The sequence below is a fragment of the Gobio gobio genome (genome assembly GCF_949357685.1).
Source record: "Gobio gobio genome assembly, chromosome: 17".
Classification (NCBI taxonomy): Eukaryota; Metazoa; Chordata; class Actinopteri; order Cypriniformes; family Gobionidae; genus Gobio; species Gobio gobio.
Window position 1 is genome coordinate 39,617,926 of NC_137110.1, and position 27,420 is coordinate 39,645,345.

General features: G+C 37.2%; 2 protein-coding genes across 6 annotated transcripts in view; one reads left to right on the top strand and one right to left on the bottom strand.

Annotated features, from left to right (window-relative positions):
* Positions 1–27,023, bottom strand: part of als2b (alsin Rho guanine nucleotide exchange factor ALS2 b) — a 32,438-nt gene extending 5,415 nt beyond the window's left edge. Inside the window, exons 1-28 of one of the 5 annotated variants that reach the window (XM_079840276.1) lie at positions 26,886–27,023; positions 25,916–25,957; positions 25,704–25,774; positions 25,452–25,600; positions 23,363–24,417; positions 20,698–20,874; positions 20,377–20,524; positions 17,614–17,779; positions 17,334–17,430; positions 17,157–17,234; positions 15,192–15,386; positions 14,858–15,029; positions 13,925–14,114; positions 12,225–12,290; positions 11,855–12,017; positions 11,172–11,303; positions 9,481–9,609; positions 9,264–9,287; positions 4,222–4,292; positions 4,057–4,123; positions 3,772–3,974; positions 3,627–3,692; positions 3,430–3,528; positions 2,969–3,133; positions 2,715–2,826; positions 1,988–2,065; positions 944–1,077; positions 678–842 (exon numbers count right to left, since the gene is read on the bottom strand). In XM_079840276.1, the coding sequence (XP_079696402.1) occupies positions 678–842; positions 944–1,077; positions 1,988–2,065; positions 2,715–2,826; positions 2,969–3,133; positions 3,430–3,528; positions 3,627–3,692; positions 3,772–3,974; positions 4,057–4,123; positions 4,222–4,292; positions 9,264–9,287; positions 9,481–9,609; positions 11,172–11,303; positions 11,855–12,017; positions 12,225–12,290; positions 13,925–14,114; positions 14,858–15,029; positions 15,192–15,386; positions 17,157–17,234; positions 17,334–17,430; positions 17,614–17,779; positions 20,377–20,524; positions 20,698–20,874; positions 23,363–24,417; positions 25,452–25,600; positions 25,704–25,720 (4,118 nt within the window). In that variant the 5' untranslated portion in view covers positions 25,721–25,774; positions 25,916–25,957; positions 26,886–27,023. Of the gene's footprint in view, positions 1–677; positions 843–943; positions 1,078–1,987; positions 2,066–2,714; positions 2,827–2,968; positions 3,134–3,429; positions 3,529–3,626; positions 3,693–3,771; positions 3,975–4,056; positions 4,124–4,221; positions 4,293–9,263; positions 9,288–9,480; positions 9,610–11,171; positions 11,304–11,854; positions 12,018–12,224; positions 12,291–13,924; positions 14,115–14,857; positions 15,030–15,191; positions 15,387–17,156; positions 17,235–17,333; positions 17,431–17,613; positions 17,780–20,334; positions 20,525–20,697; positions 20,875–23,362; positions 24,418–25,451; positions 25,601–25,703; positions 25,809–25,915; positions 25,958–26,885 lie in introns of all 5 variants that reach the window. The other 4 variants (XM_079840274.1, XM_079840275.1, XM_079840277.1 and 1 more) reach the window with 4 other exon arrangements.
* Positions 27,024–27,099: 76 nt separating this feature from the next.
* cdk15 (cyclin-dependent kinase 15) overlaps positions 27,100–27,420 on the top strand; it is a 47,916-nt gene continuing 47,595 nt past the window's right edge. The window contains exon 1 of the mRNA XM_079840280.1: positions 27,100–27,165. The gene's annotated coding sequence lies outside the window, so the exon portion shown is untranslated. The remainder of the gene's footprint in view (positions 27,166–27,420) is intronic.

The window sequence follows — 27,420 nt, forward strand, 5'->3', positions numbered from 1 at the left end:
TGTCGCATTCAAGGGATTTGTTGTCGGAAAGAAAAGGAAACATGAAAGACACCAGGTTTATTCTTGCCTATTTATTGTGAAAATCTTATTAAAGCCAAAATGATATTTAGCAAACTATTGATTGACAACTGTATAAACATTCACCACACAATCTAGATAGTCAGTATGTTGACAATTCTGGAATTTCGGGCAAATACATGTTATTTTCGCAATACACGAAATGATTATTAATACACAGTATGTAAATATGCTTTAACGACAAGACAAGGCGATGTAGCTGTTGTGGGAAAAAAACAAATAAAGAATACCCACAGCAGCAATCGTTCTAACCTCCGCCATGTTTAAACAATCATCCATTTTGTTTGCAACGCCCACTTTCTATGATCCAATCAATTCCCACTGGACAATCAAGTCCCGCCCATTTTTTCTTACTACTTACAATAGGGTTAGTGTGAGGAAGGGTTTGGTTTAGGGTTAGTTGCATGTAACTATGCATCATTTACTGGTATTATTACAGTAAGTACATGTGACAAGGACACTGTAAAATAAAGTGTTACCATCATATGAGTCAAACCGCCCACCCCAACTTCATATATATTTCTGCTTCGATCACTTGGTTGCCAGCTTAACAACTTGATAATGTCAGGCTCTACTGGAACATGAGTGTTTAAGTGTACCTGTCTCTCTGCTGTCTCAGGTTAGCAGTGAGCGCTATGGCAATGTTGTCCCACGCTGCGGTGGTTTGTCCCTGTCCGGGAGAATCACAACCTAGCCTGCTCCAGCACTCCACGAACACGGCCTTCCACTTCTCTTCAGAGTGGACCGCTAACCTGCCCAGTTTACTGCAGACAAACACAATCACACAAACATATAGGCTCTCCATCAACTATGACGATGTCACTTAACATTTGAATATGCTACACAGGTCAGCACATGGTCTTACAGTGCATGAGCCTTCTCCTTGTCTGAGTCGTAGAGGCTGGGTTTGTAGTAGGAACCTGTCATCTTTAGTCCGGTACCCCAAACCCCACTAAAAGAGCCTTCGATATAGTCTCCATTCGGCATGGTCAACACGCCCTGCAGAAGATAACAGACTTGTTTGTGTGAACATACACCACCATTTAAAGGTGCAGTAAGGGATTTCTGAGAAACTGTTGATATTTGAAATAGAAACCCAAACAAACACACCCCTCCCTTCATTGCTCCACCTCCAAAATAATGAACATACTGTGCAACTAACAGCTGCCGTATCAGCGTGCACGTATGGGTGAATCAGCTGTGATTCAAGAACATATACGTATACGTCCCCTATTGCTGATTGGCTACAAGAGTGTTTTGGTGCTCCGTTCGATCCACTTAGTTTTTTCTCATATTTACACAGCCAGGACTATGTACAATTTTTTTCCCCAGCACACACAAAACAGACATCCAGCAAATATTCACAAAACTGTTCATTTAAATTTTCAACACTGCTTCTCAGAAATCGCTTACTGAACCTTTAAAAGTTAGGGAATCGGTAAAAATTAGTTTTGAAAGAAGTCTTTCAAAGGCTGCATTTATTTGATAAAATACAGTAAAAACAAACATTTTGTGAAATATTAGAATTTCTATTAGAAAAACTTTATAATAGTTTATAGTTCATAATAAATTAAATGAAAAGCAGTTAAAATTTAAAATAACAGGAATAAATTACATATTAAAATATATTAAAACAGAAAGATATGATGTCAAAGCTGAATTTTCAACATCATTACTCCAGTATTCAGTCACATGATCCTTCAGAAATTATCATAATATGCTTATTTGCTGATCAAGAAACATTTCTTATTATTAGCAATGTTAAAAAAAAGTCGTGCTGTGTAACATTTTTGTGGAAACTGTGATGCATTTTTTCTGGATTCTTTTCTTCTGAAGTCTTTTCTGTCACTTTTGATCAATGTAATGTGCTATTGCTGAATACAAATATTTATGAATATTATAAAATCACCTTTCCATTTAGAGTCCAGTCTTCTGAAAATTCCCCTTCAAATGTGGTGTCATCTTCCGACAGTAAAACCCCAGTCCCCTTGGAAAGAAACACATTTCAAGATAAAAAAAATAAATCATCTGAAATGATTTTGTCATACTTTGAGTGTATGTCAGGTTGTCATTTTGGACTATAGGGAAAAAACAGGAGCTATATTTTGTAGTGAAAGGATTTATTAAAAATATAGAATTTTAATAAAAAAAATTGTATCCATAACATTTTCATTGTGCGGTAACTGTTAAATAAAAGCAACAAGGCTCAAGAGATGATTATATATTGTGAATATAGTCATAATATAGCATGGCTTATCATACAGTACTTATTTTGCTTAAAGGGATAGTTTATAAAAAAAATTACAAAAATCTTAATTTACTCCCCGTCAAGTTGTTCCAAACCTGTATGAATTTCTTTCTTCTGCTGAACACAAAAGATGATATTTTGAAGAATGTCGGTAACCAAGTTGATGGGCCCCACTGACTTCCATAGTATTTTTTCTTTCATACTATAGAAGTCAATCGGGTCCATCAACTGTTTGGTTACCCATATGCTTCAAAATGTCTTGTGTTCAGCAGAAGAAAGAAATTCATACAGGTTTGGAACCACTTGAGGGTGAGTAAATGATGACAGTTTTCATTTTTGGGTGAACTATCCCTTTAAATAAAAACAAATGTGTGTATGTGAATCTCACCATCATTTTGTTGTTGCTAAAAGCACCTTCATAGTATAGGCCGAATTGTGTAACAACAACTCCGTTCCCCTGACGCTGATCGTCCAGCCACATGCCCATGTACTTCTCCCCTCTGACACAAAGAACAGTTAGTATAGTGCACATATATTTACTCGTCTTAATGTGTGTAACATTTAGTTTAATACATTTCAACTCAAGGCATACAAGTGCCGCAACCATTCTGCGACCTCACCCATTCTTGTCTATTTGCATACCTGGTGATGTCATCAAAAACTCCATATCCGGATTTTTTGTCGTACTGCCACTGGCCGATGAAGACACTGGGACAGGTGGAATTCAGCTTCCCACTACGCAGCATCCCATGACCGTGACGCATGTTATCTTGAAACAAGCCCTCGTACACTTCACCAGATGCATACCTGAACACAAACACACACAGTCAGTTCCATGAAACATAGTTTATATATTTTTTTTATTTTACACTGATTTATCAAATCTCAAAAAACTTACACTTTCCATCACAGAAATAAATTATATTTTAAAACAATTATATTATAATTATAATTATATTATATTTTCACAATATGACTGTTTTTACTGTATTCATGTTAAAAGAAATGTCAAAAACGTTAAAAAAAACTTTTTAAGCGGTAACTTACGTCCATAAATACACATATACATTACTGAAAAATAATAAAAATACACAACCACCAACCTGAATGTTCCAAAGCCGTGCATCTTGCCATCCTTCCATTGCCCTTGGTAATGATCACAGCTATTCATGTTTTTGTTCGGCACAACATAATCTCCAAAACTGCAACGAAAACAATAGTTGAAATATTTCCAGAAATAGAAAATAAGAGAAGTCAGCATAATAATAATAAAAATAAAAAAAAATAAGTTGCCACTAACCCATCTTCAAGGCCGTTCTTGAATGTCCCCGTGTACATTCGTCCATCGGGCCATTTGACCATGCCCCTAGAATACAAACATAGCAATCATCATCTTCCCTATTTTAAGAAGTCTTTTACACCCAGTTCCCTGTCCAATGGCCTACCGCCCATGGGGTTTCCCTGAGACCCAACGGCCCTCATACGTGGCCTCCTTAAGCCGACTGTCTTTGTAGAACGTGTATGATGCTGTCCTAGAAATGGGCGGGTCTGCTCTCTGTGTCACCCCTGTAGAAGACGGTATCCCATCATGCCCCAGTCCGCTAAGCGCCTGCTCCACCGTCTGGTTTATAGAACGAAGCCATTTTGCCTGGAAAGCAGGACATTACTGTTTAACCAACTATACAAGTTTCTGAAAAGCTCATTATCATTTTGAGACAAGCTGGGTTTACCTTTTCAGCTGGAGATGAGGCCAGCAGAGTGAAGCTCTCTTCAGGTGAAGTCACTTTTAAACCATATCTGCATATAACAACACAAATCAACACTCTACAATACAACATATACATGCACTTTACAATTAAAACAATGCTAATATACATGACTCATGGCACACTCACAGGCCCGTGTTCTCTTCAGAAATCGGCTCCACCCACAGAGTAGCCAATGGAAAGACGTGATGAGTGGAAAACTGGGAGGGATTAAAAAAGAAATGTGACTAAAGCAAGAACAATATCCTGAAAATGAATGCTTTCCATTCCTGATCAGTGATGTACAAAATATCAGTACTATATCAGTTATCAGTAGATATTAGGAGATCTGTATATATATTGCCAAAAGTATTGGGACACCCCTCCAAATAATTGAATTCAGGTGTTCCAATCACTTCTATGGCCACAGGTGTATAAAATCAAGCACCTAGGCATGCAGACGCTTCTACAAACATTTGTGAAAAAATGGGTCGCTCTCAGGAGCTCAGTGAATTCAAGTGTGGTACAGTGATAGGTTGCCACCTGTGCACAAGTTCATTCGTGAAATGTCCTCTCTACCAAATATTCCACGGTCAACTGTTAGTGGTATTTTAACAAAGAGGAAGCAATTGGGAACAACAGCAACTCAGCCATGAAGTGGTAGGCCACGTAAAATCACAGAGCGGGGTCAGCGCATGCTGAGGCACACAGTGCACAGAAGTCGCCAACTTTCTGCAGAGTCAATGGGTTTCCATGGTGAGTAGCTGCATCCAAGACTTAAATCACCAAGTGCAAAGCAAAGTGTCGGATGTAGTGGTATAAAGCACGCTGCCACTGGACTCTAGAGCAGTGGAGACGTGTGCTCTGGAGTGACGAATGACGACTGTCTGGCAATCTGATGGACGAGTCTGAGTTTGGCGGTTGCCAGGAGAACGGTACTTGTCTGACTGCAATGTGCCAAGTGTCAAGTTTGGTGGAGGGGAGATTATGTGTGGGGTTATTTTTCAGGTGTTGGGCTTGGCCCAATAGTTCCAGTGAAAGGAACTCATAATGCTTCGGCATACCAAGACATTTTGGACAATTTCATGCTCCCAACTTTGTGGGAACAGTTTGGGGATGGCCCCTTCCTGTTCCAACATGACCAGTGCACAATGCAAGGTCCATAAAGACATGGATGAGCGAGTTTGGTGTCCTGAGGACAGAGTCCTGACCTCAACCCGATAGAACACCTTCGGGATGAATTCGAGCGGAGACTGTGAGCCAGGCCTTCTCGTCCAACATTAGTGCCTGGCCTCACAAATGCGCTTCTAGAAGAATGGTCACATATCCCATAAACACACTCTTAAACCTTGTGGAAAGCCTTCCCAGAAGAGTTGAAGCTGTTATAGCTGCAAAGGGTGGGCCAACTCCATATTAAACCATATGGATTAAAATTGGGATGTCGTTAAAGTTCATGTGCATGTAAAGGCAGGCATCCCAAAACTTTTGGCAATATAGTGTATATGTATCTTGGATATTTAATGACATGCATTTCCTGTTTTTTTTTTTTTTCATTTAGATTACCTTTCCCTCACTCAAAGATTTGTAAAACACTAATAATTAATACAAAAAAAAGTTTACCAGATTTTTTGTTTTTAAGGCTGCATTTGTTTGATAAAAAATAAAGGTAAATTGTAATGCTGTGAAATATTATTGCAATTTAAAATAACTTTTCTATTGTAATATATTTTAAAATGTAATTTATTCCTGTGTTGGCAAAACTGAATTTTCAGCAACATTACTCTAGTCTTCGGTGTCACATGATGTTTCCGAAATTGTTCTAATATGCTGATTTGTTGCACAAGATTCATTTCTGATTATTATCACAGTTGTGGAATATTTTTGTGCAAACCATGCTACAATTGTTTAAGATTTTTTGATGAATAGAACATTTCAAAAGAACAGCATTTGCAATAGATTTTTTTTAACAATGTAAATGTCTTTACACATCAACTGAATGCAGTATTAATTTCTTTCAAAAAAACATAATGACCTTAAGTTTCTGAATGGCAAAATTAACTTATAGCCTTTAAAAATATTTATTATTATAAATATAATATTTATAATAGAAATATTTATATTTCAGATTTCATAGGGTTTGTTTACAAGTGTCAAGCTAAACTGTATCTGGTAAACTGATATTTTGATTCTGTGTATTTTGCCCACAGGATAATGAAATTTGTGAGGCAAACAACATTGATCAACTTAATAACTTAATAACATACCGTAAGCGCATCTCAAGCATAAACCAACTGTGAATTGGTTTACAGTTGTCGTAGGTTGTCGACTTAACAGTGTAGTGTTTTAAAATGTAAAATGTTGAACATATTGTTCTTTTTCCTAGCCAATATTTTTGTTCATTTAGGATGGAAAGGGATAATGCTGATGAAAGGACAAACATACATATATAGACACTGTAAGGGGTGTCAAGGAAAAAAAAAACAGGGAGAAAAATATTTAAAATTGTCAAATACTCACTGATACATTCACTAAGACGAGACTCAGCATTAAACAGAACCACTACTGTTTAACATAAAACCATCCAGTACAACATGCCCCTGAATTACAACCAGATACAGGTACATTTATGATTAAGTGCTATAACATATCTTTAACAAAGGGTTTGCAAGCAGGAAGCCTTGGAATGTACCCAACCAGATGTACTGTCATCTTACTAGAGTTTTATAACACATAGAAACGAGACATTTTGGACAAGGTAGAGTGTAAGCACTACAGGAATTTCTGTCAGAACTACAGGTTCAAACTGAACTCTATAACAAATATACATAATTTATAATAATTGATTACATTCTCTTTAAAGGAATATTTAGAGTTAAATACAACTTAAGTTTTCCTGACTGCATCTGTGGCCAAAGAAAAACATTTTGACTCATCCATCAGTTTGTACAGTAATACACTTCAAATAGAAGCCTATGGAGAGATTGAACAGCACAACAAACATTTTTTAAATATGAAACACCCACATTGTTGCAAAAGGATAATATGATGTAATGGACATAACTATCAGTAAAGTACTTTTTAGCGGTAAGTAGGTAACACTTGTCCCAGAGACTTCTACTGTATGTGCATTAGCAGCATCAGGGTTATTAGACTTAACTAAAATTAAAAGTAAAACCATATAAAAACAACTTAATTTCTTGAAATAAAATAATTGTGTGCCAGTTTCGCCGCTAAAGTCGCTTATTCAAAACAAAGGCGTAGCTTGATGACGGCGTGAATGAGCTGGGAATCATGGGAGCTGTAGTCTTGAATCTTCACCTCCACACCAGATGGAAATTAATTTCAATGGACTTGAGCAGAAATCATGTTCATGAATGAGTGAATGTATTAAAGTTGTATTGACGTTGCGGTGGTATAAAGCAGGACACTCAGAGAGCCCTTGGGAGCGAATACAAATGAGAGAGACCTGCGCGAAACACCGGTCTCAGAGCTTTTATTATGCTTATGCTGCAGTCGGCCGCTTCCCGTTGCGTATGTGGGGTAACGCAAAGCTGTTTTACCTGGTAAAAACAATCATAATAAATACATTTGAGTGTGTTGAAAGTTATGTTATAACATTACTCTGTGCGTTCGCTTGGTGGCTGGTATGAGACACTTATCTAGATCGAATATCATATTAATAAAAAAAGGATTCAAATTACGGTTGCTAAATGACATGCAATTCATTTTAAAATATATTGTATGATGTAGAAAGCTCTCTCTGATTATGCTATGTTAGTAACTTGACAAAATAGTGTTGTCTCTGAGGCATGGTAAAAACCTTACTCACTATGAATCAAGAAAACAAGCAATTCAATATAATAATATAACAATGATTTGTTTTCTGTTGATAAATGTATATCCAAACAGTTGCTCAACTGTCTAATAAAATACATACTATATTAAAGCGTCAATACTTTATTTCTTTGTTAGTGTTTCCATGGTTTATACAGAAATCAAGGGTAGCGCGGATATGACGTCATTGACAGGCGACACAAGAACACGGTCCGTAACACTGGTTAAAATAGATGATTTCTGTAACATATGTAACATTTGGGATAATGTAAGTACACAGGTCAACAAAATATATAACATTGTTCTAGTGGTTTTTGGATATTTTAATCTAAAAATCTTACATATTGTGCCTTTAACTAGAAAAAAATATATATAAAAAATTATTTAATTTTAACTAACATTTTTAATTTTAATTTAGATGAACTTCATGTACTAAAACTGAAATAAAAATGAATAAAAACTATAAACACTTTTTTTTTTAAATACAAAAAAATCACAAACACATTACTAAAGTTAGTAAGATTAAACTCAAATTAAAGGGGTCATGAACTGCATTGTTTTATTGTTTTATAATGTTTCTTGGGGTGCAATTATAATGTTAGTGTAATTTTTACATAAAAATTATACAGAATTTTTCCTACCCTGGTTTTAGCCTCTGCTCTGGACGCTCTGTTTTAAGGGGCGTGTCTGCTGTGAGACTTCAGTGTAAACGTCCACTGCTGTCATTGGCTAAAAGTAACGTCTTTGCATATGAAATGGCTAAGTATTACATGTGGAACTCTCTCGAAAACTTTTAGCGCATTTTTACTATTACAGCTCTCAAAGTTACCTAATCGTGAAAAGTGTTTATAGCATTATATTTAGATCTATGTCATTATACAGCATTTAGATTGTGGCATGAAAGGATGCAGTGAAAAGCATTGTAGCCAATCACAGAGCACTTAATGCAGTGATCTCGTGATTCTAACTCGATTTCTGCACACTAATGAATGATTTCATCATAACTTACAGTGCAAACACAATGTAAATAAGAGTTTTGTTGACTGAAATTTAGATTTCTTAGTTCATGACCCCTTTAAAATGAAAACAATATAAAAACAGAAATAATATCTCAATGAATCTAAAATAAATCACTGATTAGCATACACATATTTCTTTCTCTTTTTTACTGTATGGTGAGTCAAAAGTATTTTCTGCATTAACTGGATGCCTCAAGCATTAAATACAAGTTTTATTTAACTGATAATATTCCTTTAACGGAAGCATGGACTAAACACTACAGCTGTAGGGTGCATCCTTGGGCACTAGGGGACAGTATGCTATGGAGGAAACTCTTCATTCGTACAGCCCATACTTACAAGACTCTTATAGGGGACCATGCCCTACCAAAACAAAGATAAACATCACTAAAACATCAGTCAATGGAAACAGATTGTTAGTCTGGCCCTATAAGCAAATATAAAAAAGAAGTGAAAGCATTGAGTAAGGAAAGAAGGATGAGACCAACAGAAAAGGCAGCGATAAAACAAAAATGAAACTGAAATGGCGGTGATATATATATATAAAGAGGCAAACCTGTGCATGAACAAGCGCATCGTTGAACAAGATGAACCAGTTGACGGAAAAACGTCCTGCGTTCTGAAGAGTCAATGCCTTATTACTGCTCTCACAGATCAGCCGACGAGATGGTTTACGAAGAGAGTCCTGAGAAATGAAAATAACTCTTAATTAACAGCCCAACTTCATCCACGTTCCCTCTCTCTCTCTCTCTCTCTCTCTCTCTCTCTCTCTCTCTCTCTCTCTCTATCCCCTCCACAAGTGCACTGAAATAACTTATTTTCTCAGCAGGAAGATGACCTGCACTCAAAAAAAAAGTGTCGATACTGTTCAGTTTATTTAAAAACATTTATTAAATCTTTTTAAAAATATTTTCATTTAACACCATTGTATAAGGTTTCTCATTCAAAACACAATTGCATTGTGTTAAACTGACTTGAAACATTTGCATTTTAGCTCAACTCAATATTTTCATTTTGAAAGAACACGTTTCAGTTAAGTAGGCCGAAAATAACATTTGATGCTCGTTCAATTTACTTAAGTCAATTAAGTTAATCCAACACAATTCTTTTCGATCACTTTACTTAATCCATTTGAGTTGAGTACATAAATGATTTTATTTGTTTTAAAACTGCATTATAGAAACCAGGGACAGGATTTCCCCTTCCCATCATGCTTTGCACAGGACTGGATACGGAGAGTATGGCTGCGTCCGAAATCGAATACTTCTCTACTATATAGTATGCGAAAAACAGTACGGCAACAGAGTAGTATGTCCGAATTCATAGTATTCGAAAAACAGAAGGCGAAAAGTACCCAGATGACCTATTACTTCCGGCAAGATTCTGAAGTGCGCATACGATGGACACTTTACTATCCCATGAGGCCACGGGAGACGATTTATGAATGGAGGTGAAGGGACATAACTGATATCACATGATAACGACAAAATGGTGGATGTAGTACGTCCGGATTACATTCATACTACACTCATTCATACTATATAGAACATACTTGTTTAACGGTCACGAAGTTCGGTCACATTCAAATGTAGTACCTATTTACCTTGTACGCGATTTCAGACGCAGCTTAAATGTTGAAATAAATAATTATTTCATCAAGATTAAAAAATTGGGAGACTTGTTAATGTTTAATGTTCTTTTATTTTTATATTTAAAAGGGATTCTGGTATGTTAGTTACCATTGTGGTGAAGTGTAGCGCATGTGCTTGGGGTGAGGACCTGCTAATAACAATTAAAGTTGTTTTAATAATAAAAAACAACTAATTTGGGCATGCCATGGATGTAACAAAACCATCATCCGGCTAGCCAATACGATTTTGTAAAAAGTTTTCTTGTTAGAAAACATTTGTAAATGTTGTAAAAAATTGTATTTCACAAAATAAATATTATCAATTAAACTGGATTACTTGTTTTGGTTTTTGTTTGATATTAATTTTAGAATAATTGAACAAAATTAAGAATGTTAACCTGACTCAACTAAATGGCATTGAATTAATTTTAATTAAAAAAAAAAACATAAGTTTACTGAAATAAACAATGTTAATTAAATTGAACATAACCCAGTTACGTGGAACCTGTTGACATAAAAAAGTTAAGTAAATCCAACGTATAATTTTTTTTGAGTGTGGCTGTCTGGTGTGCATTAAACTGACTGGCACTTGATAGGTAAAATACAGCAAGACTCACGGTCATCTTTCCAGGAAAGCTCTTCCAGAAGTGGAGCGTGCACTCAGCTTCCTTCCTCCTCCTCTTCTGATGAAGAGCCATGGATTCATACTTTGAACAGGCATCCTGCAGCTTCTGATAATCCACAGAACTCTGTCACACAAAGACAGAAGTGAGATTTATTATGAGATTTTACTATTATTATTTTTGGTTCAGTTCATCATTTGGTATGTATGAACACATTTTGAAACAAAATCAGTAATCCAACCAATCTGTATAAGCAAACAAACATACAGTACCGGTCAAATGTTCGGAAACATTTATAGATACATTTAAAGATGTATATAATGTTTCCGATCATTTGACCGAATTGTATATATATATAAAAAAGGTTGGATGGGTTTATCAGTTTGTATGTGTGTTTTGAAAATGTTAATATTATTTTTATTTTATTTTATTTGCAGTTCATTTCTGCCAAAAGTGGTTATAACAAGTATTTTCTTAGACCACTATTGTAGTAGTTGTTTTTGATGACGAATCAGAGCCAGCAAAACATTACAGTGTTCCTACATTATAACATTATGTTTTAATGCTGTAACAATAAAACTGTAAAAAAGTCAAAGGGGATGAATAATTTTAATAGGCACTTTTTTGATGAAATTGACAAAAAATGAAGTGTTACTGTGTTTCTAGTAGGTACCCACCACCTCATAGCAGGTAGCCAGTTTTAGCAGCAGTCGTCCATATTCATGCAGGTGCTTTGTGGGCAGGTAAAAGAGATGTGCCAGAACATCTGCTAAGGGCAAACCCTCTTCAGAACATTCAGACAGCTTCTGAACAACCTCTGCTCCTTTGCCAAACACATCACTTCAAACAGAGTAAAACAGACAGATTTTTAAAAATAATGTTAATGTAATTCAAATCTATAATCATGTAAACTTCAGCATCTGCAAAAAAATGAGCAATAGCAAATCATTCCCTTTGCAATATTTATTCACATATCTAGAGTTTTGCAGCAAGTGCTTAGGAAAGCATTTGAGACAGTGCATAACACACATATATATATATACTTACTGGCAAGGTTTGACAAGGGCTTGAAACCCTCCCATGACTAAGAGATCACCCACTGCAGAACAGTACCTGCATGACAAAATAAGAAAGACAATGACATTATTACAGCTAGGAGAATGAGCTGACTTGAGCTTCCCATGACTTTTACAATAATTTGTTATTACAGAATTATATTTTTTAATGACTGTATAGAGAGAATGCAGCCAGAAATAATAATTTCTAGTTAATGGAATGAATGTATAGAAAACAGAGATTCCTATGACTTGTATTTAAAGTGCCCCTATTATGCTATTTTAAAGGTCGACAGCATGAACCAAACTCTTCCAGCCTTGGCCACAACTATAACATTCGAGGGTCAAAGTTGGTCGTGGGCAGCCAATGAAGACCATTGGTTGGCATTATGCAAATCTGTTACAAACCTACGTAAGTTCGCGAAAGTAAGAATTGAATTACGACTCGTTAGCCTGATGTCGTCATACTCAATTCTAGTCAGAATATGAGTCTGATACTGCTCCATTGGGCTGTGATTATGGGGCGTGTTTCAACCGAACCAGGAAAGACCTCAATTGGATAGACCTACAACCAATCAGAGCAAAGGAGCAACGCATTGTTGTCAAGAGAACTCAACTGCACGCACGCTGGAAGAAGTAGAAGAAGAAGATGAGTGTAAACGATCTTTGCAGGTGTTGTAAAAAAGAATTTAAGGATACAAAGAGTACTTACCAACACGATTATAATTTTTGAGAGAAATAGTAAAGGTGAATGCATATACGAACAAGTTCTCCGTTTAGGATTAGAACGAATTCAACCCAAGCGCTCTTTGGTGACGTGAATGCTTACATTACTGTTTATCATCTGTCCATCATCGTATAAATCCCACCCAGACAATTTCATTGGTCCGAACAGCTACGGATCAAGTCCAGACCGAATTTCCCGAACTCAAATGTTGTGGGCGGGGCTAAATTCGGCTGACATCCACGCTAACGTTTCAGGCAGTTCAGAATCGGTTCTTTCTTTTGGAAGACTTTGATCTTTGAAACTTTACATACCTTTTACATTCTTAAACAGATATATTACATACTGCACGAACGGTAAAATCTGAAAAAGCATAATGGGGGCACTTTAATTTCAATTTTTTAAAAAGTCAATAAAAATTCTCCAGGTTTTCCCCACTGGGAAAACCACTCGAATAGAGATATGAGATTCTGGATCAAATCTCCAACTCTTAAAAGTAATGACAACACTTTAATTCAATTCTACAATATATTAGAAGTATTAAATCTGTTTGATTCCTGAATATGTTTCTTTTGAATTAGCAGTTAATTTTGTAGAGAATATAACTAGCTGAAAACATCCTGAAACTTAGGAACAAAGCAGGTTACACTGTAATCTGATTTCAAGATTAACTGTGTTTATCTGGTCAGACTGCACTCAACAGGTGTCTTATGCTCTGGCTCTTTCCAGTGGCGAACCAAATTGATGAACATCGAACAGGCATAGCTATTTAAACATGTCTGATAATATGTTAAATATGGTGATGGTTGTGGCACATCTACACAGTACACTATAAAGAGCAATTTAAATCCTGTATTTCATGTTTGAGCTTGGGGCAAGGGGCAACAGCCAATGGCTCTTATTCCGTCCACTGAGATAACCCCTTCATGCCTTCAGATCCTTTAATTGTGTGTGTGCTGTATACTTGCTCTGAATATGTGTCCAGGAACAGATGTGCGTCGTCAAGAATAACAAGACCTCGGATATCACGTGAACGCTGCAGGAAAGAGGTTAGAGAGGCCGAGTTTTGACCCGTGAGTTGAGACAGCCGACTCAATCGTCCAATCAGATTTTGCAGCAGCCCTGCAGTGGACTGACCGAGGGTGGAGCTTAGAGAATCTTAAAAAAGATAATAAAAAGAATAACATAAGACCTAAAATTCGAAAATTTCTTGTTCTTTGCTTTGTTTCTAAAAAATTAGCAATATTTCTATTCATTCTGAAGACATAACATTTTTTTTATGTATAATATTATATTATATCAGATATACTTTTGCATACAGGTGTTAGTTTAGTATAATTTATTTACTAATAGTACAGTTTATATTGTTAAAATATAAACTGTTTATATTGTTAAAATATAAACTGTTTATATTGTTTATATTTGTTAATATTTTTAATTAGATTCTGTTTTTATATTTTCACTTTAATTTTAGTTCAGAATAACAGTAATTGTGTTGTATTTTTGAAATATGTCTATAGAGTATTTATTATTAGCATATATTTATATATACTAATATTAGTATATATTTAGTTTTAGTTTATTTCGTTTCAGTTATTTTAGTACTTCAACTTGAAATGAAAATGAGAATTTTGTCTTGGTAACTAGCTGAAATAAATTAATTTCAGTTAGCATTTATTTCATTTCAAGTACATTTTATGTATGATTTTAAATTTAGTTAACAATAATAACCTTGTTGCATACATCAAGGGACTGTAAATGATTTCAGTCAATTCACTTCCACTGAATTAGACCATAATTGTACAGCTTGTGCAGGGCTATAATTAAGGTATGCAAATGAAAGTATAAATCAGAAAATAAAAACAGTTATCACACACACACACACACATACGCTGTCATACCCAGTTTGAGCAATGGCTGAAGCAGAAGACTCTTGACATTGCTGAGTTTGCAGTAGTATTTCCTCTCTGCAGCCGCCAGCTCATGCAGACTGGCAATAAAACCCATTACATTACGATCCGTCAGCGCTGCACATGTCCGTCCACCTGCGCACACACTGCTTACATAGCCCAACTACCACACACACGCAATAAAAATAGTAATGAGTTATGTAAATAACTGTAATAACACAGCATCAATGTACAGAATTCAAAACATTGTAATCCGAAAATACAGTTTATTATATACAATAGCAATTCGAAGTGATGATGATGATGATGAAAAAGGCTTGCTCACATTCATACAAAAGGGCAGCAGCACCGGTTGCTGTGTGTACTCTCCGGTCTGCTTCTCTTCCTCCGTTTGCTCTGCCACCTCTTTCACCTGCTGCCCACTGTAGTACAGGATTGGCTGCATACAGTCTCCATCAGCCAATAAGAGAGTGTGTTGTTGCCCCGCCCCGATATCCCACACGCGAATCCCATCTGACAGCTGCGCGAAGACAAAAGAGTACAAACAAAGCAAACAAGTCATGAGTCAGTATGCTGTCAACACAAATTTGGGCACTAGCAAGGGCCTTTGTCCAATAAACATTGGAATGCTGATGACTCATTTTACTATTACATGATTGTGTAATTGTGCGTCAAGACATCATTTGTATATAAATAGCATTAGGAACAATATCCTATTGGTATGACTGGTTTTGTTTATCATGCATCTTTTAGATGTTATATAATACAGTGCCCTCATGAAATATGTACTCATCCTCCATTTTTAACGGTTTAACTGAACAGCTAATGCTCATTGGTTTTTATAGCGCATTGTGGGAATTGTTAGGTATTTAATGTTTGAGTGCACCCTTGTTCTGACCACTGAATAAGGGAGCTGACCAAGACGCATCCAAAAGACTAAAGACTCATTGCTTTGAGGTGTGCGTGAGTAACCTTGCCATACTTTCAGGGCAATATTCCCATACACAACTAGAACAATTAATAAATTAATAAATAAATTGGGGGAACAACCTCAAAGGGAAAATACATTTAAATTATTAATTTAAAGCTCTCTCTTTGAGAAAAGTCATTGGTTACTAAGTGCATTTTCCAGTTTTTATACTGTACATTGACATGGCAGAATCACGCTCTTCAAATATTAAACCAATACATTTTCTATAATATTATGTCATTTGGCACTTTTTTTGGAAAGAAACTGAAGGATTATGATTCAGCTATGATGTGTTTGACCAGAGAATTGTGCTCCAGGTTCCTGGAGAGGGCCGTGAGCGAGTGGAAGTTATTAATAATTTAATTAATTATTAATAACTACACTACCGTTCAAATGTTTGGGGTCGGGAAGATTTTCCTATGCTCACCAAGGCTGCCTTTATTTGCTCCTTAATACAGTAAAAAAAAGCAGTAAAAATGTAAAATTATATTATAATTTCAACTAACTGATTTCTATTTAAAATTTTCTATTTTAAAGATGCTGTCCATAACTTTTTTTGAGTTCAGGATTTACAAAAATGATATAATGAGAATGTACAACATGAATCCATTTTCCAAATGTGTTTTTGTCTTACTCTGAATTATTATGGTACACTTATAATAAGTGTTTATATTGGGACTATTTTAGACCGTTCTGGTAGGAACCGCTGTGGAGGAGCACAGTCCCTGTGTGACTCGCCATAGACATAAACAGAGAGAAGTAGCTCCGGCTGCAATGTTCTTCCGCAAGACGCATGCAGTTCTGTTTATTAACCGCTAGAGCGCAAAAAGTTATGGACTGCAGCTTTAAAATGTGATTTATTTCTGTGATGGCAAAGCTGAATTTTCAGCAGCAATTTCTCCAGTCTTCAGTGTCACATGATCCTTCAGAAATCATTCTAATATGCTGAAGAGCTGAAAACGGTTGTGCGGTTTAATGGTAGGTTTGTGGAAACGTGATACTTTTTTTCCAGGATTCTTTAATGAATAGAAAGATCAAAAGAACAGAATTTTGCTGTAAAAAAAAAAAAAGTAATTTTGTAAATGTCTTTATTTTCATCCTTGCTGAATAAAAGTATTACTGTCTTTCAAACATATTTGAATGTTAGTGTAAAAAAAAAACTTTACTACTAATATTTTTTAAATTTAAGTATTATTAAAATTATTATTATTATTTTTTTTTACCAAACCATTTTAAAATTCCTAAACCTTTTGATCCATTTCAAAATTGTATTCTCCCTGGTGTGATCATTTTCAGTTTTATGTGAATATGTGCATATACCTTGGTTAAGTGAGGGAAGGTGGTGGGTGATTCCATGTGTCCCAGCTGCCCAGAAGTGTTGCAGCCCCAGGAGAACACCTGCCATACACAAACAACACACACATTACAGGAGGATTACTCTAATACAGACTCACCGCTCAAGAGAAAAGCCACAGATACGCAAGTGAAGCATGTCACCTGTGATTGGGCGGTCAGGGCGAGAGAGTGATGAGCACCTGCAGCCACTCTCAACACCTCTTTACCATTCAGACTCTTTACACAGACGGGCTGCGATCTAGAAAGAAAGAGAAATCCAAACAAATCACTACATTAGGTTCCTCTGTGATGCAGCTAATGAGTCTGTCCTCATTTTGGCAGAGCACATTATATTTTAAAGCCTTGGAATCTTATGTAATTCATGAGTTGTTAGGGTAGATTGGAGCTCCTCGTGCCTCCCTGCTGATGGGAAGACTCTGACCTGGGAAGGAGGTCACCATGTCCAAGCTGCCCTTCCAGTCCTCGGCCCCAGCTCCACACTTCTGTCTGCAAAGAAGGCAGGTGGGCATCAGCCTCAGGTATGCCTGGAATGAGCGGGACGGCCCGTGCACGGGGGCGGCTTGTTCGCCGCAAAAGACGCGGAGACACTAAGAGAGTAGGAATGAGAGAGAGAATAAAACAACAAAACACATTCAAAAAAATGTGGAACATCAATGTATAGAGGCAGAACACATCCAAACACGACAGATCAAAAGAAAATGCAACTCATGTCAGTTTGTTCCTCATAGAATATGCATTAGTTCAGTTCTGCTATATAAACACAAACAAAGAGCATAGGGAAAATTCACATGAATCATTTAACAGCACAGACGAAGACCCACAGGCTCGGCCAAATCCAGTTCAACTCTCTATAAAACACACTCCTATATACACGGTATGGCCAGGTGCACACACAAATAAACACACACAGACTGCTGCCATGCGGAGTTATGTTCCAGGCCCACTGGGGTCCATCTGTCACACAGGTGGAGACGAGAAAACGTGTGTACGTAGCAGGTAGCTGGCCGCCATTGTCTTCTCTAGCCTGTGTATCAGGCTTCAGCGGATTTATGAACTCAGACAAACACATGACCAGGCTGAGGTACACTATTAAATATAAAGGTTCTTTACTGGCATTGATTGTTCCATGAAGAACCTTTAACATCCATTTCCATTAAGCAAAAAGTTCTTTATAGTGGAAAAAGGTTCTTTAGATAATTAAAATGTTCTTCAAACTATGAAGAAAATTGTTATTTTAAGAACATTGAAAGGCTCTTTGGGGAACCCTAAATGGTTCTTCTATGGCTTCACTGCATCAGCAGAGAGGTCCCAAAATGTTCTTGTATCACAATCTCTAACGCATTAAAACTAAATGTAAATCATTTAAAAACATGCAAAGCACTAGAGCAGAAACTATCTTACACCTCTGGAGAGTTGAACTTGTTTTGATTACATAAATTAAGGGGGGGGGGGGGGGGGGGGGGGGGGGTATTAATGTATCTACAACCTGGCTTGTTACTAAAAATCAGAAGGTCTACTTCTCGCTAAAGTTGAATCGCACAAAGCATTGGTCAAATTTCTCCCCAAACACAAGTATACAGAAATGTATTAAATTAAATAAAAATTAATAAAAAAATATTCTGCATTATGAAATTTTTAGGAAAAATATGCACATTTTCACCCAAATTCAATGATTATTGTAATGTGAAAATTCTCAACAAAATTTTTTTATAATTTAAATCATTTGTTTTAAAAAATATTGTCTTTAAACATTTGCACTGCTGTTCAATTTTTTTAAGAAGTCTTTATGCTCAGCAAACCTGCATTTATTTGCTTTAAAATTACAATTAAAACAGTATATTGTTAAAAATTATTACAAATTACAATAACGGTTTTCTATTTTTAATATGTTTTGAAAAGTATTTTATTCCTATTATTGCAAAGCTGAATTTTCAGCATCATTACTCCAGTCTTCAGAGTCACATGATCCTTCAGAAATCATTCTAATATGCTGATTTGGTGAAACATTTCTTCTATTTATTATCAATATTGAAAACAGTTGCACTGCCTAATATTTTGTATTTAATACAAAATAATACCTGCCTAATACCTAATATTTTTCTTTTAAAAAATCTAACTAACCACAGACTTTAGAATGGTAGTGTAGATATTTAATTACATTTCAAGAAATTGTTATACTCCCTTTAATTTACTTTATCAATAAAACATTTTTTTGTATTAAAATATTTTTAATTTTTAATTCCTATATTTGTAATTACTATAGAATCATCAAAGAAAATAATGAAAATTATAAAAACTGTAAATTAAAAAAAAACTAAAGTGATGTCAAACGTCCAAACAGATTACAGTAATAAGAATTTGGGTGTAAAATGTGCTTGATTAAATGTCATGAAAATTATAATTTTCAAAATCATAATCATATCATAATAAAATTTTTCAACAATTTATTTTTATGCAAAGTAAAATGTATTTTTTTATTTAAATTTTGAGCCAACATTTATTTCTGTGAGATTCACCAATAAATCTACTTCTAATCTAAACATTACGCTTTTTACAACTGCAACTACACATAAATACCTTCAGTTGTTGTGTAGGATGCCGACACAGTCACCTCAAATTCTGCATTTTCTGTAACCATGGCAACAGCAATATATGGGAAACCTTTCCACACATGCCGTCGGCAGGAATGTGAAGAGCCATGGCAATACAAGCCATGCCATTAAAAAACACATTACAGTACGCATTCAAAAGTTGGCCAATCCGTTATTTTGCAGGGTTTCACGTTGAAATGAATGAACTAAGTCTTAACACACTGCACAGGATTATGATTAAACCTCACATTCAACTAATAAAAGAATACATTCATAGCAAACACTCCTCTGATTCACATGGGTCCAAACAGCGGTACAGTCCCAGTACGCCCTCTACACTCAGATGATTATAAAAGCAGACCATTTTCTTTAAATATTTATGAAATTTGTCACAAAAAGGAATGGAGTTTTTAGTTATTCATAGCCTCTGCAGCAGAAACACCAAGCGTGCAATGAGCTGATGGATTAGAGAGGCAAAACTTCCTAAGATGTTTGACAATAGTCAATACTGATGAAAACTCAAGCGTAGACACATCCCCATGCAGACTTACGGAGACAGTACACTTGATGTAAGAGAAGGAGAGCATCTGTACCCTGAGAAAGCAGGCCAGGCAGGGACAGGCGACGGCTGAGCTCCGCCTCCTCCTCTCGGATGTCCCCCAGGCTGGAGCTTTTCTTCCCCTGCATGGGCTCCTCCAGACGGAGTCTCTCTTCCACTCGCTCACGGCCCTCTCCAGGAACCTGGAGCACAACAACTCTGGTCAAACACATCATAGCTGAATCATAATCCTTCAGTTTCTTTCCAATAAAAGTGCCAAATGACACAATATTATAGAAAATGTATTGGTTTAATATTTGAAGAGCGTGATTCTGCCATGTCAATGTACAGTATAAAAACTGGAAAATGCACTTACCCAGTAACCAATGACTTTTCTCAAAGAGAGAGCTTCATATGTGGATACTACACGTTCCCCCACTGCAGAGGCACAGGACACCATTAAGTTGTTCAACGCAGAGCCCATTGGAGTCACAGACTGGGCAACCGGGATCAAGGGGTCAGAGGTGAAAGGATCAGCAGGGTCACTAGGGAGCTGTGATAGGACAGATATGAGCAGGATGTGAGAGTTCTGAACTGCACAATTTCCCCTTCTTTTTCATGTTTATATTTAGATGACTCTTGATATTCAAACCCAAGGCGTCACACAGCCGTCATCGGAAAGGGAACGCCGCCCATTCCAGACCGGAAGTTACTTTTCAGATTTTGATTAACGATTACCACGGCAAACAATTTTTTTCTGTGTATTAACTTGCACGGATTAATTGTTCACCCTAAGACCTGTAATGTGTGCTAACAAAGTAAATAAGATCGATTGATTTCATGAGGACTTTAACAGCCAGAATTTTAATACTGGTGCATTTACCCTATGCATTCTGTAAGCTAACTGCTATTTTTCAAAACAACTCCACCATTTTAAGTGAAAAGGTTAATAAAACGTATGTCTAGAATTCCAACTAAGAGTGTTCATTTATCAACTTAATCTTTACTGGACATTAGGTTGGTTTACATGCACTAGTCCAAGCTGATTTCAGATTCTGAAAGTTCTGTTTATATGAACCTTAAACTTTGCAATCTGAGTCACAGAACTGGATAAAGCCACCGATATAATGTCACCATACCTAAAAGGAAAGCTGAAAAATATGTCAGAGCTTTTTTTAGCAAAACATTTTTAAATATTCAGTCTCTTCCATTGACCAGTTCACAGTATGTTAATAAACATATGCACATTCGTAAAAAGTAAAAATGTACAGTGAGGAGAACAAGTATTTGATACACTGCCGATTTTGCAGGTTTTCCTACTTACAAAGCATGTAGAGGTCTGTAATTTTGATCATAGGTACACTTCAACTGTGAGTGACGGAATCTAAAACCCAGAAAATCACATTGTATGATTTTTTAATAATTAATTTGCATTTTATTGCTTGACATAAGTATTTGATCACCTACCAACCAGTAAGAATTCCGGCTCTCACAGACCTGTTAGTTTTTCTTTAAGAAGCCCTCCTGTTCTCCACTCATTACCTGTATTAACTGCACCTGTTTGAACTCGTTACCTGTATAAAAGACACCTGTCCACACACTCATTCAAACAGACTCCAACCTCTCCACAATGGCCAAGACCAGAGAGCTGTGTAAGGACATCAGGGATAAAATTGTAGACCTGCACAAGGTTGGGATGGTCTACAGGACAATAGGCAAGCAGCTTGGTGAGAAGGCAACAACTGTTGGCGCAATTATTAGAAAATGGAAGAAGATGACGGTCAATCTCCCTCGGTCTGGGGCACCATCCAAGATCTCACCTCGTGGGGCATTAATGATCATGAAGGTGAGGGATCAGCCCAGAACTACACGGCAGGACCTGGTCAATGACTTGAAGAGAGCTGGGACCACAGTCTCAAAGAAAACCATTAGTGATACACTACGCCGTCATGGATTAAAATCCTGCAGCGCACACAAGGTCCCCCTGCTCAAGCCAGGCATGTCCAGGCCCGTCTGAAGTTTGCCAATGACCATCTGGATGATCCAGAGGAGGAATGGGAGAATGTCATGTGGTCTGATGAGACAAAAATAGAGCTTTTTGGTCTAAACTCCACTCGCCGTGTTTGGAGGAAGAAGAAGGATGAGTACAACCCCAAGAACACCATCCCAACCGTGAAGCATGGAGGTGGAAACATCATTCTTTGGGGCTGCTTTCCTGCAAAGGGGACAGGACGACTGCACCGCATTGAGGGGAGGATGGATGGGGCCATGTATCGCAAGATCTTGGCCAACAACCTCCTTCCCTCAGAAGAGCATTGAAGATGGGTCGTGGCTGGTTCTTCCAGCATGACAACGACCCGAAACACACAGCCAGGGCAACTAAGGAGTGGCTCCGTAAGAAGCATCTCAAGGTCCTGGAGTGGCCTAGCCAGTCTCCAGACCTGAACCCAATAGAAAATCTTTGGAGGGAGGTGAAAGTCCGTATTGCCCAGCGACACCCCCAAAACCTGAAGGATCTGGAGAAGGTCTGTATGGAGGAGTGGGCCAAAATCCCTGCTGCAGTGTGTGCAAACCTGGTCAAGAACTACAGGAAACGTATGATCTCTGTAATTGCAAACAAAGGTTTCTGTACCAAATATTAAGTTCTGCTTTTCTGATGTATCAAATACTTATGTAATGCAATAAAAAGCAAATTAATTACTTAAAAATCATACAATGTAATTTTCTGGATTTTTGTTTTAGATTCCGTCTCTCGCAGTTGAAGAGTACCTATGATAAAAATTACAGACATCTACATGCTTTGTTAGTAGGCAAACCTGCAAAATCGGCAGTGTATCAAATACTTGTTCTCCCCACTTATATAAATAGAGATCTTATCAATTAAATGGGCTCTTGTCAACATAAGCATCATATTATATTATATAATTATATCCAAATTATATCAGGTCTACTCCACCACAAAGCCTTTTGTTCTGAATTGAGCCAACTAATGGATAATTTGGAAGCATGTAAACATAGGTACTGTTGTGTCAGAAACTAACCTGAGCAGAAGGAAGCATGCAGGGGGTCTTGGCGATGTGCTCTGCCAGGGCATGATCAGAAAGTCTCTTAAGATAGGCCTTCACTGCCTGCTCATCGGGGAACGGGGAGCACTTCCCTCCTGTGGCTCGACAGCTGTCCGGCTCAGGGCAGGACTCTGAGGCTTCGACACAAACCTCTCCATTTGTGACCGGAGCTTCAGGTTCAGTCGATACTTCTATGGTTGGTGCTACAGGTTCTTGTCTAGATGCAGGAACCTGATTTTGGGGTTCAGAGGAAGGTGTGCTGTCAGGAAGAAGTGTAGATTCAGGGTTGGTGCTGGAATCGGGTGATCTTGGGATCTGGGTGGACATGGATGCAACAGGTTCTGTAGGAGAACTGTTGCCTCGTTTAATTTGTTCTGGGCTGCCCTCTAATGCAGACTTGGTCTCGCTGTTGTCCAGCTCAACACCTAGTGGACAGTGATGGCCATCAGAGATGATGACGTGGTCCTCTTTGTCAGTCATAGTGTAGAGCAGCTGATGGCACTGACCGCACTTGTCTTGAGGGGGTTTCCGAGGGACCAGAGCCTCAGAACTTCGCACCAGAGCCAGGCTGTGAGTGGCTCCACAGGCCACCTGCAGCACGTGTCTTCCTTCCAGGGACTCCACCTTCTGGGGCTTCCAGACAGGGAACGTTGAAGTGTTCAGGCCCAGCTGGCACCCGCTGCCCCAAGCCCATACTTCATGCTTGGCTGAAAGAGCCAGAGTGTGCTGATCCCCACATGCCACCTCCAGGATCTTCACCGTCTGAGGGGGCGTGGCTTCAGAGTCAAGCACGCCCACAGGGGTGGGGTTAGGGATAACGGAGAGTCCCGAAAGACCACACTGGCCATGAGCGTTTTCTCCCCACATGTGCACGCCTCCATCCTCTGTTACTACTCCACTGTGGGCGGAGCCAGCAGCCACAAAAACAACATGTTGTTCGCTAAGCACGGCTTCCAAAACGGGCTCAGTCACTACTGATGATGTTTGGTTCTGTTTCCAAGGCAACTCCCCAAAACTGTAGACCTGTCCCCCTAAATATAGTGTATAAATTATTACATATCTGGATTGCAATGAATGTAAGGATGTATGAAAATGTATTGCAAAATGTATGAGCAATAAAGTTTAAAGCAGTGGTTCTCATCCAGAGGAAATATCTTAAGGTGAGGTCACATTCCTCATTGTTTGGCCAATTTTTTTCAGGCAAAATCCAGTCATTTCCATAGGAATCCACACAATCTGGAATTTCGAATCCATACTATCTGTACATTTCTAGAATTTCATGTGAGGGGGAATTTTGAAATAAAAAAAAGATTCTGCACTGGATTCAAATTGGTCATGCAAATTCGCCATGTTGACTGTCAGAAAGCTGCTTGGTTTGAAAGTGACTTTCTGTGTGAGCTGTGCTTAATGCATCACTATTGTCAACAGACAGAGACATGTTTTTGCCTGTAAAACCACTGGTTTAAAGTGAACACGAGGTTCACATTCACCCTTGAGAATACCTCAATGTATCCAAATGGCAATGGTCTCTCTTCAAATTATTCACTTTTTTTCCATTTTAGGATAGTTCACCCAAATATAAACTGCAAACCTGTATAACTTTCTTTTGTAGAACACATAAAATGAAAGTCAATGGGGTCTAAAACAACACTGGACACCAATGGCTTTAATTTCATGGACAAACACAGACATTTTTCTGAATATATTTTGTGCTCCATAGAAGAAATAAAGTTAAACAGGTTTGGACTGACATGAGGGTGAGTAAATAATGATTAATGACAGTATTTTTATTTTATTTAAATTACTGTGCTAACATAACCAAGACCTCTCATGACTTTTAAAGGCATATGTTATTATATTTTGATAAAAGATGGCGAAGACAAAACTTTTTTCTTTGCGATAACATTCACAGATGACTTGCACACAGTAAGTATAACAAAATAGCCTCAGTAAATAGTGGTAGAAAAAGCTCATCAAACATTAGCGCTTTGCATCTACAGTGTTTTCCAGGCAAATTTGCATGTGTATCTATGTCTCGTTCTAGTGTGAATAATAAATGTATTACCCTCTACTAGTAGAACACCATGTCTAGCTCCAAGGGCAGCCTGGAGCACGGGCCGGGAGAGCAGCACCCTCTCTGGTGTGGTGCTGTAGGAATATCCCCTCCACGTGTGGAGCAGACCCCTCTCCCCAGAGCCGTCCTCCTCACCGGAACTACAAACACAGTGATGGACACACTTAGAGAAAAAAGCACTATGAAGTATACAAACGCGGCATTGTCCAAACCTGCTGGCAGTCTGTCTTTGAACACACTCACCTTATCTGTTTTTCCATCTCTAAACGTTCCCCATGTCACAGCTGTTGTGTTTGTCTCTGTGGATGATTATCCTGTGAGAGAACGGGTGCCATATGATTTCAGATGCTGAATGACGACAAAAGGTTTGACAACAACTTGTTTGTTTAAAACCCCTTTTGAGCATAGATCTGAATTTAAATGATTGTAATTCATGAATGCTTTGGAATACAGACCTTTTGAAGATAATCAGCAGATTATTGCAGAAGTGAGAGCAGCTGCAAAACATGTAGTGTAAAAAAGTTAAACATTAAAGTGTAAAAAAGTTATATTAAAGTTTGCTTACTGTAAACTTGTTGACTTTTTATTCTATAGAAAATATATATTTGACTAAATAATTTAGACTAAAATTCAAAGCATATGTCTAACTAAGTTGTGTTCCAAATGTGAATTTGATTTCACAAAAATGGAGCCTGCTAAAAATAAAGTATCATTTTCATGGTAATGCAGTGTCCAATTTCTATTTGAGTACGTGAGTGACTTTTTAAGCTTTCAAATGATAATTTGATAAATGATTACTAAAATAATAAAAAGGCAATACAGTCACAAGAGTGAGCTAATTCTAAGCATGTCTGTACTTGGGTCTTTTAATTGTAAAATAAGTATTGAACTCCAGATTATGTGTAAAGCAAAGACTCTTATTAAAGACTAACAGTGTAAACAAACACATGTGTACACACACCGGTCAGGGACAAAGATGACGTAGAGCTGTGATGAAATCATCAACTGAACTGACAAACACACAACAGATCTGGGATACTGTCTAAAAAAATTATAATGAATATTAACAACTCCTATTCTGAGTACTAATTAAAGCACATACTGTCAAGCAGGTTTATATGGTCATGAAAAAATGACACGAAATTAAGCAATAAGAAAACAATATTCTAAATAACAATGATCCATATGATAATCTAATATGAAAGTAGACATGTCTGATGAGATCAAAGCACAACAAATTTAGAGAACCGACAGGTGGGGATCATGTTAAATAACTGATGAGTGAAAGATGGTTACACCACTGTAAAGTCATACAAATAAAATTCGAATCAATGCAGTCCCTGGAAGACAGAAACATTCCCAATCTTCATTTTATTCGCTGCTTTAATATCACTCTGATATACATGATGCTTATTTCATTCTTACCGCAATATGTCCGAAGCGAACGATTCTTGGTTAAAAATATATCTTGTCAGCTCTTAAAATATAGGTATAACCGGTAATGAAAGCAGCAGATAGCAGAGCGAAGCTCATGATGATTATTTTAATCGGGTGTGTTGTTGTGGTTGAGAGCGGCGCTTCAACGGACGGAGAAGCAAGGGGGACAAACCAAATGAAGTATTTACGCGTTCGCTTTTTTGACTCGGGCAGGTGGACTGGGGAGGAGAGATGAGGCAACGAGTGGGTTGCTTGAAATGCTGAGTCGGTAAGCTCTATATATTATTTTACTAGTCCATGTTGATTAATAATGAAATTTTTAAAAACTGTAGATTGATATTGTTCTTGTAGTTGTCTTCGTGTCATTTGCGTTCTCATTTTTTACGTAGACTATTTTTCAGAACGGATCGCTGTGTAGGATATAATGTTTTCTGAACGTTCAAAACGTTGTTTAAATATTTTAAAACTTTTTGGTTGTACGAACGTGAAGAGAACATGCAATGTTATAATTTTGCAAACATTG